The sequence below is a fragment of the Pristiophorus japonicus genome, chromosome 7 (genome assembly GCF_044704955.1).
Source record: "Pristiophorus japonicus isolate sPriJap1 chromosome 7, sPriJap1.hap1, whole genome shotgun sequence".
Classification (NCBI taxonomy): domain Eukaryota; kingdom Metazoa; phylum Chordata; class Chondrichthyes; family Pristiophoridae; genus Pristiophorus; species Pristiophorus japonicus.
Window position 1 is genome coordinate 81,228,437 of NC_091983.1, and position 18,077 is coordinate 81,246,513.

The window sequence follows — 18,077 nt, forward strand, 5'->3', positions numbered from 1 at the left end:
GAAGTCATAACGGGGAACAAAGAAATGGCAGACCAATTGAACAAGTACTTTGGTTCGGTATTCACTAAGGAGGATACAAACAACCTTCCGGATATAAAAGGGGTCAGAGGGTCTAGTAAGGAGGGGGAACTGAGGGAAATCTTTATTAGTCGGGAAATTGTGTTGGGGAAATTGATGGGATTGAAGGCCGATAAATCCCCAGGGCTTGATGGACTGCATCCCAGAGTACTTAAGGAGGTGGCCTTGGAAATAGCGGATGCATTGACAGTCATTTTCCAACATTCCATTGACTCTGGATCAGTTCCTATGGAGTGGAGGGTAGCCAATGTAACCCCACTTTTTAAAAAAGGAGGGAGAGAGAAAACAGGGAATTATAGACCGGTCAGTCTGACCTCAGTAGTGGGTAAAATGATGGAATCAATTATTAAGGATGTCATAACAGTGCATCTGGAAAATGGTGACATGATAGGTCCAAGTCAGCATGGATTTGTGAAAGGGAAATCATGCTTGACAAATCTTCTGGAATTTTTTGAGGATGTTTCCAGTAAAGTGGACAAAGGAGAACCAGTTGATGTGGTATATTTGGACTTTCAGAAGGCTTTCGACAAGGTCCCACACAAGAGATTAATGTGCAAAGTTAAAGCACATGGGATTGGGGGTAGTGTGCTGACGTGGATTGAGAACTGGTTGTCAGACAGGAAGCAAAGAGTAGGAGTAAACGGGTACTTTTCAGAATGGCAGGCAGTGACTAGTGGGGTGCCGCAAGATTCTGTGCTGGGGCCCCAGCTGTTTACATTGTACATTAATGATTTAGACGAGGGGATTAAATGCAGTATCTCTAAATTTGCGGATGACACTAAGTTGGGTGGTAGTGTGAGCTGCGAGGAGGATGCTATTAGGCTGCAGAGTGACTTGGATAGGTTAGGTGAGTGGGCAAATGCATGGCAGATGAAGTATAATGTGGATAAATGTGAGGTTATCCACTTTGGTGGTAAAAACAGAGAGACAGACTATTATCTGAATGGTGACAGATTAGGAAAAGGGAAGGTGCAACGAGACCTGGGTGTCATGGTACATCAGTCATTGAAGGTTAGCATGCAGGTACAGCAGGCGGTTAAGAAAGCAAATGGCATGTTGGCCTTCATAGCGAGGGGATTTGAATACAGGGGCAGGGAGGTGTTGCTACAGTTGTACAGGGCCTTGGTGAGGCCACACCTAGAGTATTGTGTACAGTTTTGGTCTCCTAACTTGAGGAAGGACATTCTTGCTATTGAGGGAGTGCAGCGAAGATTCACCAGACTGATTCCCGGGATGGCGGGACTGACCTATCAAGAAAGACTGGATCAACTGGGCTTGTATTCACTGGAGTTCAGAAGAATGAGAGGGGACCTCATAGAAACGTTTAAAATTCTGACGGGTTTAGACAGGTTAGATGCAGGAAGAATGTTCCCAATGTTGGGGAAGTCCAGAACCAGGGGTCACAGTCTGAGGATAAGGGGTAAGCCATTTAGGACCGAGATGAGGAGAAACTTCTTCACCCAGAGAGTGGTGAACCTGTGGAATTCTCTACCACAGAAAGTAGTTGAGGCCAATTCACTAAATATATTCAAAAGGGAGTTAGATTAAGTCCTTACTACTCAGGGGATCAAGGGTTATGGCGAGAAAGCAGGAAGGGGGTACTGAAGTTTCATGTTCAGCCATGAACTCATTGAATGGCGGTGCAGGCTAGAAGGGCTGAATGGCCTGCTCCTGCACCTATTTTCTATGTTTCTATGTTTCTATGTTGTGAAATATTTCTTTAAATGTACACCACTGTTGATCAACCGTCCTACACTTTAATGTATTTTCTCAGTTCACTTTAGCCAACTCTGTCCTCATACCTTCATAGTCTCCTTTATTTAAGCTTAGTACGCTGCTTTGAGATCCAACTTTCTTGCCCTCCATCTGAATTTGAAATTCAACCATGCTATGATCATTCATTCCAAGAGGATCCTTTACTAGGAGATTGTTTATTAATCCTGTCTCATTACACAGGATCAGATCTAAGATAGCCTGCCTCCTAGTTGGTTCCAGTACTCAAGAAACCTGTCCCTTATACACTCTATGAACTCTTCCTCAAGGCTACCCTGACCAATTTGATTTGTCCAATCAATATGGAAGTTAAAATCACCCATGATTATTGCTGTTCCCTTTTTACAAGCTCCCACTATTTCTTGGTTTATACTCTGACCAACAGAGTTGCTACTGTTAGGAGGCCTACAGACCAAGCCCACAGTGACTTTTTCTCCTTATTATTCTTTATCTCCACCCAAACTGTTTCAACATCCTGATCATTTGAGCCAATATCGTTTCTCACTATTGCAATGATTCCATCCTTCATCAACAGAGTTACCCCACCTCCTTTTCCTTTCTGTCTGTCCTTCCGAATTGTCAAGTACCCCGGAATGTTTAGTTCCCAGTCTTGGTCACCTTGCAACCATGTCTCTGTTATGGCTACCAGATCATACCCATTTGTAACTATTTGAGCCGACAGCTCATCTAATTTGTTACGAATTCAGATAAATTGCTTTTAAATGTGTTTTCTTACCATTTTCTCCTGCTATAGCCGCAGTTTCTGATACACTTTTATGTTTATAGATTCTGTCCCTTCCTGTCATGCTCTGGTTTTCATTTCCCCCAATGCTATCTTGCTCTATTGCCTTCACCTTGTTTTTTGAGCTTCTAGGTTTCTGCTCACCTGAATCCTGAGTACAAAAGTGTGGATATTATGATGAACCTGCATAAAACACTGATTCAGCCCCAAATGGAGTACTGTGTCCAATTCTGGGCACCACACTTTAGGAAGGATGTGTCGGCTTTAGAGAAGGTGCAGAAAAGATTTACGAGAATGATTCCAGGAATGAGGGACTTCAGTTATGTTGATAGACTGGAGAAGCTGGGGTTGTTCTCCTTGGAGCAGAGAAGATTGAGAGGAGATCTGATAGAGATGTTCAAAATCATGAGGGGTCTGGACATAGTAGATAGAATCTGTTCCCATTGGCAGAAGGGTCGAGAACCAGAGGATACAGATTAAAGATGATTGACAAAGGAACCAAAGGCGACATAAGAAAACATGTTTTTTATGCAGCGAGTGACTAAGATCTGGAATGCACTGCCTGAAAGGGTGGTGGAGGCAGACTCAATCTTATTTTTCAAAAGGGAGTTGGATAAGTATCTGAAGGGAAAAATAATTGCAGGGCTACAGGGAAAGGGCCAGGGGAGTGGGACTAGCTGAGAGTTGGCACAGGCTCAATGGGCCAAATGGTCGTCTTCTGTGCTGTAACCATTCTATGATTCTATGAAAAGTGATGGAGCTCCATGCAGGCACAGAGTATGAATCACAGGCTTCTTATATTGTAGATGTGTTTCCTACCGGTTGAAAAAAGCTGATGGGCCACAAATGCTGCACATTGAAAATCTGTCTGACATTGGCCCTGAAAGTGCAGTATAGCCACATAGTTTCAGGCACTACCATCAAGAAAAAGGCTTGAGCAAACTATTTTTGTTTGCAAACCAAAATGCAATGAGGTAATTTCTGTAGAAATGCATCGCTGTCATTTACATGGTGTGTCACTGTGATGAAAGAAACATTTGTCTGTTCCCCTTCCCAAGCAAAAAAAAATGATTTAGCAGCTTTTTGTGGAGATGGAGTCCCTTTCATGCTTTTTCCGAATGCAGCCAACTTCACAAACTCTACACCTGTGCTATCCAGTATTTGTTCCATAAGGAAAGCTTGATGGAAAAATAATCCAGACCTCAGAATTCCAGAATTTATGATCTGTATACAAAACTGACGCACTTGGTTTAAACAAATCTCGATATAAAAATGTCAATGAACAGCACAATTGGCTGATCTACTTAATCACCAGACAATTATACTGCTGCAACTATTTTAATGAAACAGGCCGTAGGGGTGTTACTTATATAACCTTTTTTTGTTGCGGCTTCTTTTGAAAGCTAGTCAGATCATTCAGTTGAACACATCATTCAAAAATGCAGTTAATCAACTGGCGAGTCGGGTTTGAATTCCATTCGTACTTGCAAGATCGTTCCAAACCAAAATAAAGTACTTAAAACTCTTATCTATTGCTACATGGCAAGTATGCATATTTTGCGCTCAAACACAATTTTGAAACTGGATTTAAACACAGATGCATAGTCACAAAAACACGCATATACCACAGTCCTCACACACATTCACATGAACAGCCACATACACACAGAGCACCGGTGTCACAAACACACACGGTTACATAAATCATTCTATTCGGAAAAATCTTCATTATTTGAACATTGAAAGTTAGGAAATATGACAGGGATCTGCTTCTTCCTTTTTTTATGGTTATTTTTGCCTCAAAAGCTATATATACCCCATATAAGTCTTGTAATGACTTTCAAAATGACTTGAAAAACGTTCAACTGATATAGAATGGTAATATTTGTATTAGTTCCACCGATGTAATTAAAGTTATCTTTATTTTTAGATTTGAAACAATAAAGAGAACTGAACAGCTTTAAACTAAATGTACATTCTTAACGTCCAGATCCCCACCCACCGTCTCCCACACAGCAAGACCCCCACCCACCATCTCCCACACAGCAAGACCCCCACCCACCATCTCCCACACAGCAAGACCCCCACCCACCATCTCCCACACAGCAAGACCCCCACCCACTGTCTCCCACACAGCAAGACCCCCACCCACCGCCTTCCACACCGACACACTAGCCCTTAGTTCTTGTCAAGAGCTTGCCAATGGTTCGAGGAGGCAGGACCACCAGCCCAGTCTCAAGAACGGTAAAGTCGATCGTGCTCAGAATGCATAGCTCTCGTCTTTAGAAGGTTTATTGGTGATTGGTTCAGTATTTCACACGTGGCCCAGACTGGGAGCTTTAAGTTTACTCAGACTGGCTGCAATCTCCAAGTGAACTGCAAAACTCTCGGATACTCGTGAGAAAGAGAAAGACGGTGAGAAAAGGGGGAGACATACATCATGAAGCTGTTGTGGAGCGGCGTTCTCTGCTGTGCCCTTGTGCTCATCGTCCAAGTTCGTGGATTTAATTACCGTTATCACAGAGTACCGAGAGTCCAGAACCAGAGGATTCAGCTTCCACCGACCGTCAGATACACCAACCGAGCTCTTCCACAGCGCAGTAACATTGCACAAGGTACATCAGACAATAATGGAAAGCTTCCCTCTTCTACCTGTGCGTAGAAACAATAGCACCATTTCCTTGATTGAAAAAAGTCATCTATGTTATACAGATGGTTTCTTATTTCGATTCCTATCGTTTGAACATGGTTATTTTCGTTTGACTTAGTTAATGATGGCAACTTTTGTAAAATGTTTGTTGAGATTTATTTGCAAATAACGGTAGTTATCTGTTTGGCAAATAGATCTCCGGAAAAAAACAATTAATAACCTCGAGAAATAAAGTTAAATAATTTTAACTTGCTTAGTTTCCCCATTTTGTCACAAACAGGGCTACAAGTATCTCTTGTGAGAAATAAATATGATTTCAATTCGACACTGAAACAAATTTAAAATTATCGTGAATTTCACTTATTTCCATCTATATTTCTTATTGAGCAATTTTATAACTGTAACCGTAACACATTTGACTTCCATTGCATCTTTTTAATAATTTATCAGCAATCACATTTATAGCTGTGCATCTATCAGGTCAAATAATATGACTTATTTAATATGCATAATATGTCTATTTAACAATGATCAATGCATATCAGAACACAACAGAATGCAAAGAATCAGGCAGCAAAGTGTTTAATTGCAACGGATTTGTTGGGAATTTAGGTCTTAACCTGGCGGCAAATAGTTCAGTATCACGTCAAACGTGCACAATCTGTGCTTCACATCATTGTGGTATTGTATTCTCTTTTCTCTGTCACTTCTTATTCATTTTCATTTCCACTTGAGAGGTCTTGCTATCCAAGACTGAATTATGGATCCCTGTTTCGATCAATATTGTGTCTGCGTCAGTAAACTATAATTTATTCGGTCAAATAAAAGAGCCACGTCGCGTCTGGGCATCGCAATGTAGTTCTCGAGATCTATACATTCCTTATACGTTAAACTTAACATTTTCTTGATCAGATTGATTAAGCAGAGCCTGCATTTTTAAAGGAGCAAATGATAGCTATGCTAAATTATTTCCCACACAGCTGGATATTGTAATCGAAAAGCTGGGTTATCCTTGCAACACTCTGTGAAGTTGTCCTTGGGGTAGCCGTTTTCTGCATCGCTTCTGAAATTCGTTTCTGATGTCAAACAGGGGTAAATTACAGCACTCTTAAAATCCCAAACTCCCAGCTACAGCCTCGTGATACTCCGTGTGAGAGTTACAGAGGAGCAATTATTTTCCGGATAACCTATGAGCCGAGTTAACAGTGTGCGTTTTGGTATCCTGTGCACCGCGCCACTGCCAGTGTCCGGTATACTGCTTCCTAGATCCTGGAACCCTTGGTTCTTATAATGCCGGTTGGTGCACATTGGTGGCGATGTAACTCCCGCTGTTGCACTGTCAACCTCTTAAATTGCAAACAAGGTTTAGAAATAATCCATTAAAAAACACACACTAAACGGCAGCCAGTGGCCAGAAAGCAGAATTTCGTTTGTATATTGCAGTGGGCCAAGTGCCACTGGCTCCAGAGTTTGCGCCGTTTAATAATTGCTCATTGTGTACAATTCTCGGAAACGCCACCGATACTGTTCTGCTTGGTGCAAAATGACAAAACGTCGTCAATAACACATAGGTTAAATTGGCCTTAAAAAACATATTTTTAACAGTGTGCTTTGCTAGATCATTAAAATTCTGCTAGCGGGGCAAATACAATTTTCGTGTGTAAAATTGATCAATCCTGTCAGGTTAATTACATAGTCATTGTTGTAATTGCATAGCGTCTACAGCACACGGTGTTTATGCTCCACACGAGCCTCCTCCCCACCCCTCTTCATCTCACCCCATCACCATACCCCCTCCTTTCCCCCTCATTTGCTTATCGAGTTTTCCCTTAAATGCACCGATGTTATTTGCCCAAACTATTCCTTGTGGAGTGTTCCACATTCTTACCAATCTTTGGGTAAAGAAATTTTCTATTGGATTTATTAGTGACTATTTTATATTTATGACCAACATTCTGGATAAGCTCTCTGCTGGTCCCATGCAGCCCGGGATTGGCTTTTCAAAGTTAAAGTTTGCGCATGCGCGGAACTGTGAATGGGCCGTGCAACCCCTTAAAGGGGCCGCGCACCCCCCAAAAGCTATGAGGAACATTGTTTATGACCTCTAATTTTGAACTCCCCACAAGTGGAAACATTTTTTCTATGTTTACCCAATTAAACCCTTTCATTGGCCCCGAAATTCCGGCCTCCCGGGTCCGTACGGACCCAGGAAGGCATTGCAAAAGCCGGTTTTCATTGCAGAATCCGCATGTGCTGAAAACTGGCTTTTCTAATCTGTCATGCTCCAGCTTGACAGATCCCCTGCATCTCAGGAGTGAGGACATTTGCAAGGGCAAGATTGCGGTACTTACCCATATCTTGCCCAGCAAATGTCCTGAAAAATCCTGCGCCCGATAAAAGCAGGTGCATAGCCTATTTTTACAGGCACAAGAGTTTTAAAATACAAATAATTAAAAAAAAATCATAAAAACACATTTTATTGTTAAAAACCCTCCCCACTACGGTAAGTTTATTTTAAACCATAATTTAAAAATCTTTTTAAAAAATTGGAAAAATATATATTTTTTATAATACATAAATAACTTTAACTTTTTTCTATTTTTTATTAGAGTTTTGTGTGTTTGGGAGGGGGTTCTCATTCATAATAATAGAAACTCCAACTTGTTCCCATTATTATGAAAGAGAACATACTTTACCTGATTCGATGCCCAGAGCCATGTGACTGCAGCTCCAGCCCTGCGCACATCCTGATGTGCACGCACTGCGATGCGCAGTCAGTGGAGGCCTCGTGTGGGTGCAGCAGGAACAGGTAGGTGCGCATCTTTTTAAGTTTTTCATTCAATCTCCCGTGGGAAGCAGCCAACCGTGATTTCTGGGCCCTTACCTTAAAGACCTCAATCAGGTTACCCTTCAGCCTTCTCTTTTCTAGAGAAAGGAGCCCCAGCCTGTTCAATATTTCCTGATAAATATATCCTCTCAATCTGGTATCATCCTTGTGAATCTTTTTTGCACCTTCTCTAGTTCCTCTTCATCCTTTTTTTATAATATGGAGACCAGAACTGCTCACAGTACTCCAAGTGTGGTCTAACCAAGGTTCGATTCAAGATTAACATAATCTCTCTGCTTTTCAATTCTCTATTTCTAGAAATGAACAACAATGCTTTTATGGCCTTATTAACCTGCTTCACTACTTTTAGTGATTTGTGTATCTGTACCCCAAGAACCCTCTGCTCCTATACCCCATTTAGAATCCTATTATCCAAGCAATGTGTGGCCTCTTATTTCATGAAGTTTTTAAAAAATTACCATTATTGTCATGGTCATAATAGTTGTAGAGTTCTCTTCTTTTGACTTGGTTCAAAATTCAGGCAATAAAACTGGATATTAATAACAGAAGAAAGCCAAAATTTGACTGCCTTGTTGGCAGATGATATAAAGCTTGAATAGCAAAGAAACTGGTGCACCACGATACTCTCATATTTTCCCATAGACTAAACGTTTCCCTTGTATTTTCCTGTATTTCCTTACTTTTTCACCCTCTCTCATATGCGAGAAAGCCGAGGAAATATGGAAACAAATTGCCTGTTGCAATTTTTGATTCATGTTCTGTGTGCACATGAAAGTCAACAAGGAACTGCACAAAAAGTATCAGCACATTGTGAACATTAATCTGCTTGTATGTCTATTTGCACATCTCTCATTTTTGATTTCCTCTGTTGCATTGTATTTATTTGTTTAACTGCCAATCGCTCCCTTTCTCTCTATTAAAATGACCACTAGTGGCCACCAAGCCACAAAGAGTGTACCGGCGGCAGGGCTGCTTCCACGGGGCAATTCCAGAAAAGGGGCATTTTCCAGAGGGGCAATTTCAGGAAGGGGTCTCTGGCAGTCGGTAAGGGGTTCAGCGTGTGCATGCCGCGGCGGGAAAATGGCTGCTCCAAACCTGAGGAAGAGCAATTTTCAAAAAGGCAGCCCCTATGCGGTGACTTGTTGGCCATTACGCTACAACCCGTGGCTGCTGCTTTCAGGCTTCCAGAGGCTTTATAGAAAGGGGCAGTTTCGGCCCCCTGACGTTTCTCTTTTTCTGGCCCGAATTTTCCTGTTAGCAGCGAAGGAACAGCACTCACTGTTCACCTCACAGACAGGTTCCTACAAAGATCTGACAGGCTTTAGAATGGAGACGTCCTGTCATGGGGCATCAACTCCAGAGGATCTGTGGTGTCTATGGACAGGACAAGAAACAGTGAGGCTCATCAACCATTCAGATTGAAGAATATTCACTGGGGCTCACACAATCTAAACCAGGAAGTATAAAGCAGGAAATATAAATTAGATTTAAATCATGTACAGAAAAAAAATAAAGATTGTGGCGGAGCAAGGTATCTCCGACAGCAACTTCTGGACTTTTGTTTAACTGTATATGTACGGACGCTAGATTTTGCTATCAGATTTACCCTGTAATAATGGCAAGCGCTGATCGCCTCACCATTATTGTCACAGCAAAATCTGGTCCAGTGACATTTTATATGGCCATATTTTCTATCCTTATAATGTGTACACCAAAATTGAAATGAGACTGTGATATGTCTTCACTTTTTAAAAATTCAACAAACCAATTTGACTACTTCTGAAACAGAAGATGATCATACTTTTCTTTTCCTCTTTCATACCAACCACTTGACATATCATCACTTTGAGATCTGATGGTTACTATACAGAGGTGAGGATTGTTTTTCTGTAGTTTTGTATTTTCAATACCAAACTCCTAACATAGAAACATAAAAAATAGGTGCAGGAGAAGGCCATTCGGTCCTGCGAGCCTGCACCACCATTCAATAAGATCATGGCGGATCATTCCCTCAGTACCCCTTTCCTACTTTCTCTCCATACCCCTTGATCCCTTTAGCCTTAAGGGCCATATCCAACTCCCTCTTGAATATATCCAATGAACTGGCATCAACAATTCTCTGCGGTAGAGAATTCCACGGGTTAACAACTCACTGAGTGAAGAAGTTTCTCCTCATCTCGGTCCTAAAATGACTTACCCCTTATCCTTAGACTGTGACCCCTGGTTCTGGACTTCCCCAACATCGGGAACATTCTTCCTGCATCTAACCTGTCCAGTCCCGTCAGAATTTTATATGTTTCTATGAGATCGTCTCTCATCTTTCTAAACACCTGTGAATACATGCTCAGTTGATCCAGTCTCTCCTCATATGTCAGTCCTGCCATCCCGAGAATCAGTCTGGTGAACCTTTGCTGCACTCCCTCAATAGCAAGAACGTCCTTCCTCAGATTAGGAGACCAAAACTGAACACAATATTCCAGGTGAGGCCTCACCAAGGCCCTGTACAACTGCAGTAAGACCTCCCTGCTCCTACACTCAAATCCCCTAGCTATGAAGGCCAACATGCCATTTGCCGCCTTCACCGCTTGCTGTACCTGCATGCCAACAGTGAACTCTACCTCACATAATGTCCCGCAACAAGACTGCATCCATCACCCTATCTTCACCAACCTCAATTGGCTCCCACTGAAGTGCACGGAATTCAAAATCGTCATTTGCATTTACACATCTCTTCACGGTCTCTGCCACATTTTTGTTACAATTCCTCCACAGAAAGAATTTATGAATAGGTTTTGTTTAAGCACTATGCTTTAAAATTAAGTGAGTTCACACAGGTTTAGAATCTTACTTACAAAGGGGAAATTGATGTGTTCATGGAGCAAACTATCCGTACTGTTTTCCACAATAATAAGGGACAATAAGTCCCTTAAGTCCCAGTAAGTAACCTGTTGTGTCACTTCAGACTACCAGTGTGCCATCCACCTGAGATGGTTATTATTGTTATACTCTACCCACACCTCCCCTGGTTATGCGATCATATGATTAAATATTGGGTAGTACGGGCAACTCTTGAAATTACGATTTAAGGGTGAGTCTGCCTCCACCACCCTTTCAGGCAGTACATTCAAGATCCTAACTATTCGCTGCGTAAAAAAAGTTTTCTTTATGTCGCCTTTGGTTGTTTTGCCAATCACTTTAAAACTGTATCCATTGGTTCTCGAACCTTCCACCAATGGGAACAGTTTCTCTCTATCTTCTCTGTCTAGACCCCTCATGATTTTGAACAAATCTCTATCAAATCTCCTCTCAACCTTCTCTGCTCTAAGGAGAACAACCCCAGCTTCTCCAGTCTATCAACGTAACTGAAGTTCCTCATCCCTGGAATAATTCTCGTAAATCCTTTCTGTAGCCTCTCTAAGGCCTTCACTTCATTCCAAATTTGCAGTGCCCAAAATTGGACATAATACTCCAGTTGAGGCCAAACCAGTGTTTTACAAAGGTTCATCATAACTTCCTTGCTTTTCTACTCCATGTCTCTATTTATGAAGCCCAGGATCCCATATGCTTTTTTTATCCGCTTTCTCAACCTGCCGAGCCACCTTCAATAACTTTTGCACATATACCCCCAGGTTTCCCTGTTCATACACCCCCTTTAGGATTGTACCCTTTAGTTTACATTGCCTCTCCTCATTCTTCCTACCAAAATGTATCAGTTTGTACTTTTCTGCATTAAATTTCATCTGTCATGTGTCCGCCTATTTCACTAGCCTGCCTATGTCTTATTGAAGTCTATCACTATCCTCCTCATTGTTCATTATACTTCCAAGTTTTGTGTCATCTGCAAATTTAAAAATTGTGCCCTGTACACCCAAATCATTAATATATATCAAGCAAAGCAGTGGTCCTAGTACCAACCCCTGGGGAACACCACTGTATACCTTCCCTCAGTCCGAAAAACAACCATTCACCATTACTCTCTGTTTCCTGTCACATAGCCAATTTCGTATCCATGCTGCCACTGCCCCTTTATTCCATGGGCTTCAACTTCGCTGACAAGCCTATTATGTGGCACTTTATCAAATGCCTTTTGGAAGTCCGTGTACACCACGTCAACCGCATTGCCCTCATCAACCCTCTTTGTTACCTCAGCAAAAAACTCAATCATGTTAGTTAAACATGATTTGCCTTTAAAAAAATCCATGCTGGCTTTCCTTAATTCATTCACACTTGTCCAAGTGCCTGTTAACTTTGTCCCTGATTATCATTTCTAAAATCTCCCCCACTACTGAGGTTAAACTGACTGGCCTGTAGTTGCTGGGTTTATCCTTATGCATCCCATTCGGTCCTGGTGACATATTAACTTTAAGTACAGACAGCCTTTCTAGTTCCTCCTCTTTATCAATTTTTATCTCATCCAGTATCTCCATTACCTCCTCTTTCACTATGACTTTGGCAGCATCTTCTTCCTTGGTGAAGACAGATGCAAAGTACTCATTTAGTACCTCAGCCATGCCCTCTGCCTCCATGCATAGGTCTCCTTTTTGGTCACTGATAGGCCCCATCCCTTCTCTTGCTACCTGTTTACTATTTATATGCCTATAGAAGACTTTTGAATTACCTTTTATGTTAGCTGTCAGTCTATTCCCATACTCTCTCTTTGCCTCTTAGTTTCTTTTTCACTTCCCCTCTGAACTTTCTATATTCAGCCTGATTCTCATTTGTATTTTCAACCTGACATATGTAATTTGCACTCTTTTTCTGTTTCATCTTACTCTCTATCTCTTTCGTTATCCAGGGAGCTCTGGTGGCAGTTGCCCTACCTTTCCCCTTAGTGGGAATGTACCTCGACTGTACGCTTTAAAGGCAGCCCATTGTTCAATTACAGTTTTACCTGCCAATCTTTAATTCCACGTTACCCGGGTCAGATCTGTTCTCAACCCACTGAAATTTGCCTTCCTTCAATTAAGTACTTTTACTCTAGATTACTCCCTTTTCTTTTCCATAGCTAATCTAAACATTATGATACTATGATCACAATTTCCTAAATGTTCCCCTACTGACACTTGCTCCACTTTACCCACCTTAATTCTCAGAACCAGATCCAGCAATGCCTCCTCCTCGTTGGAACTGTACTGATCAAGAAAGTTCTCTTGAACACACTTCAGAAATTCTTCCTCCTCTCTGCCCTTTACACTATTATTATCCCACTCTATATTAGAATAATTAAAGTCTCCCATTATTACTACTGTAGTGTTCTTGCACCTCTCTGTAATTTCCCTGCAAATTTGCTCCTCTATATCTTTCTCAATGGTTGGTGGCTTATAGAATACACCAAATAGTGTAATGGCACCTCTGTTGTTTCTTAACTCTAACCAAATAGATTCTGTCCTTGACCCCTCCAGGACATCCTGTCTCTCCAGCACTGTAACATTCTCCTTAACCAATACTGCCACACCACCTCCTTTCTTTCCTTCCCTATCTTTCCTGAACAGCTTATATCCATGAATATTTAAAACCCAATCATTTTTTGAGCCAAGTCTCCATTATCGCCACAACATCATATTCCCATGTGGTTATTTGCACCTACAGCTCACCAAACTTGTTTACCATGTTTTGTGCGTTTACACAGATGCACTGTAAACCTTTCTTAGGCATTCTTATATACTCTTTTGGTCTGACCACACCTAAATTGAGGTAGAAGATCAGCCACGATCTTATTGAATGGCGGAGCAGGCTTGAAGGGCCAAATGGCCTATTCCTGCTCCTATTTCTTATATTCCTTTGTTCTTAAAACTCATTAGATAAAGTTTCCTGTCAAGTATCATTTCCATAAGGAGGCTCAAGCATTCCAGCAGCAAAAATGTTACCTTTTCATGTGACTACTGGAACAGTGTGCAATATGGCAGGTTCACCATAAGCTTTTAATGATAGATTTACAATTAATTTATAGATATACAATTTGTTTTGTTTTAATACGAGGAACCCCATCGTGCAGGACATCATCAGGGTTAAAAAAGTAGGAAAGAAGATGAAGTAGATCAAGAAGTAGCCATTTAGTAATAACCCTGTAGCAAGTTTGAATTTTTAAAGCCTATACATTGGAGGAGGAAGGGAAGACTGAGGAAGGTAATCAGTCCACAATTTTAAAGTCCTGGAAAATAATGAGTTATAGTAAGAGACAGTGCGATGACTCATGATTTCAATACAGCGAGCATCAGGAAGGAGGAACAAAAGGGGGAATATATCTAAAAAAAAAATTTAAAATTGCACTTCCTGTCCAAAAATCATACTTTCTGTTGTTGCGATTTTGGTCACACTTTTCTATCAAATTTTACAAGTACCAATTGCTATGTTAATATTTTGCCATATTCAATTTTTCTAGGACAAATGTCACAATGTAGTTGCAGACTCTGGCCAATAGGTGGCTTTGTGGAGCGTGGTTCTGAAGTCTGTTGCCATCTTATATATAACTTTTTAAAATATTTATCAACTGAATGTACACGGTGCCTCAGACAATTTGCTAGTTTTATATAAAATATATAAGAATGTAATGTTTTCATAAATGTACAAAAATTATATTTTGAATGGTTAATTACACTGCATTTTCAATGTTCTTATTTGTTCCTTTCACAGAATCACAATGTAAAAGTCAACCCCACGATCTGCTTTTTATCATTGATAGCTCCCGTAGTGTCCGACCCCAGGAGTTTGAGAAGGTGAAAGTTTTCCTAGCAGATATGATTGACACATTGGATGTCGGACCTGACAGTACCCGAGTGGCAATTATCAACTACGCAAGCTCTGTGAAGATAGAGTTCATGCTCAAAACATACACTAACAAGGAAGACATGAAGCTGGCAGTTTCTCGAATTGAACCCCTTTCAACCGGTACTATGACAGGTTTGGCCATTGAGAGTGCTATGGACAAGGCTTTCCTGGAGACTGCGGGAGCAAGACCTGAGGACCTTGGTATCTCCAAAGTAGCCATCATTGTGACAGATGGGAGGCCCCAGGACCAGGTGGCAGAAATAGCTGCAAGGGCTCGGGCAGCTGGTATTGAGATCTATGCTGTTGGGGTGGACAGGGCTGACATACAGTCTCTCAAACTAATGGCCAGTGAACCATTGGATGATCATGTCTTCTATGTGGAGACATATGGTGTGATCGAGAAGCTGACTTCTAGGTTCATGGAGACATTTTGTGGTAAGCTATCGCTGGAGCCACTAAAATATGGAGATGCAAATTAAGTGAACAAATCTAATATTGTACGGTACTTTTACAGGATCCTTTATTGCCTGTAGTAATTTGCAAGTTTTGCTTTCCAGAATGTTAGTTCACATTGGCTGAATGAAAGAAAGAAAGCATCAAAGAAAGGGAGAGTTATTCAGAAAAAATAACAAATCATTTTAAAAGCACCAATTTCAAATCAAAGAAAAATCCAACAAATGGGAAAAAATACATAATTAGCCAACAAATCCATCTCAGGATAAATAGAATTGATAAGACATTGGGGATGAACTTCCATGGCGGTTCTCCTGCTCATCCATCCACTGGCAGAAGAGCCACAGAAATCTGAAAAATTGAGTTAATGGGTGAAGTTAGAGGGTTGTCTCTTTCACAAAAATATACACACCCAATTCACACTTTGAATAGATTTCTTTATGGATACAAAACTCAACAGATGGAACCAAAAAAGATAATGAATTGCATAAACAATACCATTACTAAACTTACTAAACTCAAGTGTGGTCAACTCATGAAATATTAAAATAGTAATTTATTTTTCAGTTTCAAAATATAAATATAAAATACTAATTTATGCTGTTCTTTTTAAACGTACTCCTGAATTTCCTTGGAGCTGTTCCCACTCTGTCACCATAACTTCACTGGAAACGGTAGAAGCACCGTTTATGCACATTGGCCACCACACTTTAGGAAGGATGTCAAGGCCTTGTAGAGGGAACAGAGGAATTTTACCAGGATGATACCAGAGAAGAGAGACTTCAGTTATGTGGAGAAGCTGGGATTGTTCTCCTTAGAGCAGAGAAGGTTAAGGGGTAACCTAATAGAGGTATTCAAAATGATAAGGGGTTTTGATAGAGCAAAACGAGAGAAACTATTTCCACTGGCAAGGAGGTCAGTAACCAGAGGTCACAGATTTAAAATTATTGGCAACATTTCTTCACACACAGGGTTGTTAAGATCTGGAAAGTACTACCTGAAAGGGTGCTAGAAGCAGATTTGATGGGAACATTCAAACAGTAATTGGAGAGGGTTAATTTGCAGAGTTATGGGAAAAAGCTGTGGTGTGGGACTAAATTGGACAACCTATTCAAAGAGCCGGCACAGGCTTGACAGGCTGAATGGCCTCCTTCTGTGCTGTAATTTTTAATCTATTTTAATTGGTGCTATTTGGTGCAAATGTTACTGAAATGCTAAATGTTATGTAATTTAAAGTTCGAGTTATAGGAAGCAGTTTCAGTTTTGCACCGATGCAGAAATGGTGGAATGTAAATCGTGTGTTAAGACCCGAATTGACTATAAAGTGAAGGGAAGTAAGACTTCCTCCAGTCTGTTTCACTTCTCTTTTATCTGGTGTCCAATTGAGCCCTGACTCCAGATTCAGATCCTAATATGTTTCAAATTATATTTTCAAATAACTACTCAAAAATAAAGGCAATTTATCCTGTGTCAACATCTAATCAATGCCATATGATCAGCTCTAAGCATTCTAAGTAAAAATGATCCAATCTCAAAACAAAATAATTCATAAAGACATTGGCTTAGAAATTCTATTGTGCAGTGCTTGTTTTACAGGCATAAAATGGGCGCCTAAAGATCCAATAAGGCAGGCAGCGAGTGTGCACTCATTCTGAGCTGGAAGTATCTGGTAGGGATATCTGTTTTTGCACAATTGTACTGCTATTCATAGTACAGGAAGTAAAACCAGACTAATTCCTGGGATGGCGGCTTTGTCCTAAAAGGAGAGATTGATGGGACGAGGTATATATTCCTTAGAATTTAGAAGACTGAGAGGTAATCTCATTGAAACATATATAATTCTTAAGGGGTTTGACAGGATAGGTGCTGAGAAAATGTTTCGCCTGGCTGGTGAGTCTAGAACTAGGGATCATAGTCTCGGAATAAAGGTTCGGCCATTTAGGACTGAGATGAGGGGAAATTTCTTCACTCAAAGGGTTGTGAATCTTTGGAATTTTCCACCGCAGAGAGCTGTGGATGTTCAATCATTGAGTATATTCAAGACAGAGCTCAATAGATTTTTGAATATTAAGGGAATCAAGGGATATGGGGGTATTGCGGAAAGGTGGAGTTGAGGTAGAAGATCAGCTATGATCTTATTGAATGGCGGAGCAGGCTCGATGGGCCGAATGGCCTACTCCTGCACCTATTTCTTAAGTGTGCCGCCCACCACGTTAGATAAGGCTGCTCTGTAGGATCTAGGACGTGCAACGGAAGTATTAAAAAGCCTTATAATATTTAAATTAGTGTCCTATGCTTGTAGTAGGACTATTTTGTGAAATTGGTCTGCCGCAGTGTCTGACTCGCCACGTCATAAACTCGCTCAGCAATGCATGGCGCCAACAGGCAGGAAAGATATGGTTGCCCACTCTCCAGGATTGTCCTAGAGTCTTCAGAAATTAAAGATTAATCTCCAAGACATTTCTCTGAGCAACATCAAAGAGGCAATAAAAATAATGTTCTTTTTAAAATTTTCTTTGAACACTTTTGTCCATTAGTTATAAAAATATCTGTGGAAGAAAGGCTGTTTGATGTACAGTCAAGAATCATCCAATCAGGTAATGAAGAGTCTATTCACTTTCCAATTGGCTGGGAAGGTGGAGCATTGTGATTATGAGTGTATTGAGCGACCACTGGCAGGAGTGTGGGATTGGGGTGGGCCGGTTGGAGGCAGGTCATGTGATGGCACCTCCAGGAATATGTCCAACCAAAGATGACAATCCTAA

At 40.9% G+C, this 18,077-nt stretch overlaps 1 protein-coding gene across 1 annotated transcript in view; it reads left to right on the forward strand.

Moving 5' to 3' along the window:
- The first annotated feature begins 5,033 nt into the window (after window positions 1-5,033).
- The window catches only part of LOC139266798 (matrilin-3-like), a 47,988-nt gene continuing 34,944 nt past the window's right edge, over window positions 5,034-18,077 (forward strand). Inside the window, exons 1-2 of the mRNA XM_070884391.1 lie at window positions 5,034-5,208; window positions 14,725-15,294. Of these exons, the coding sequence (XP_070740492.1) occupies window positions 5,034-5,208; window positions 14,725-15,294 (745 nt within the window). The remainder of the gene's footprint in view (window positions 5,209-14,724; window positions 15,295-18,077) is intronic.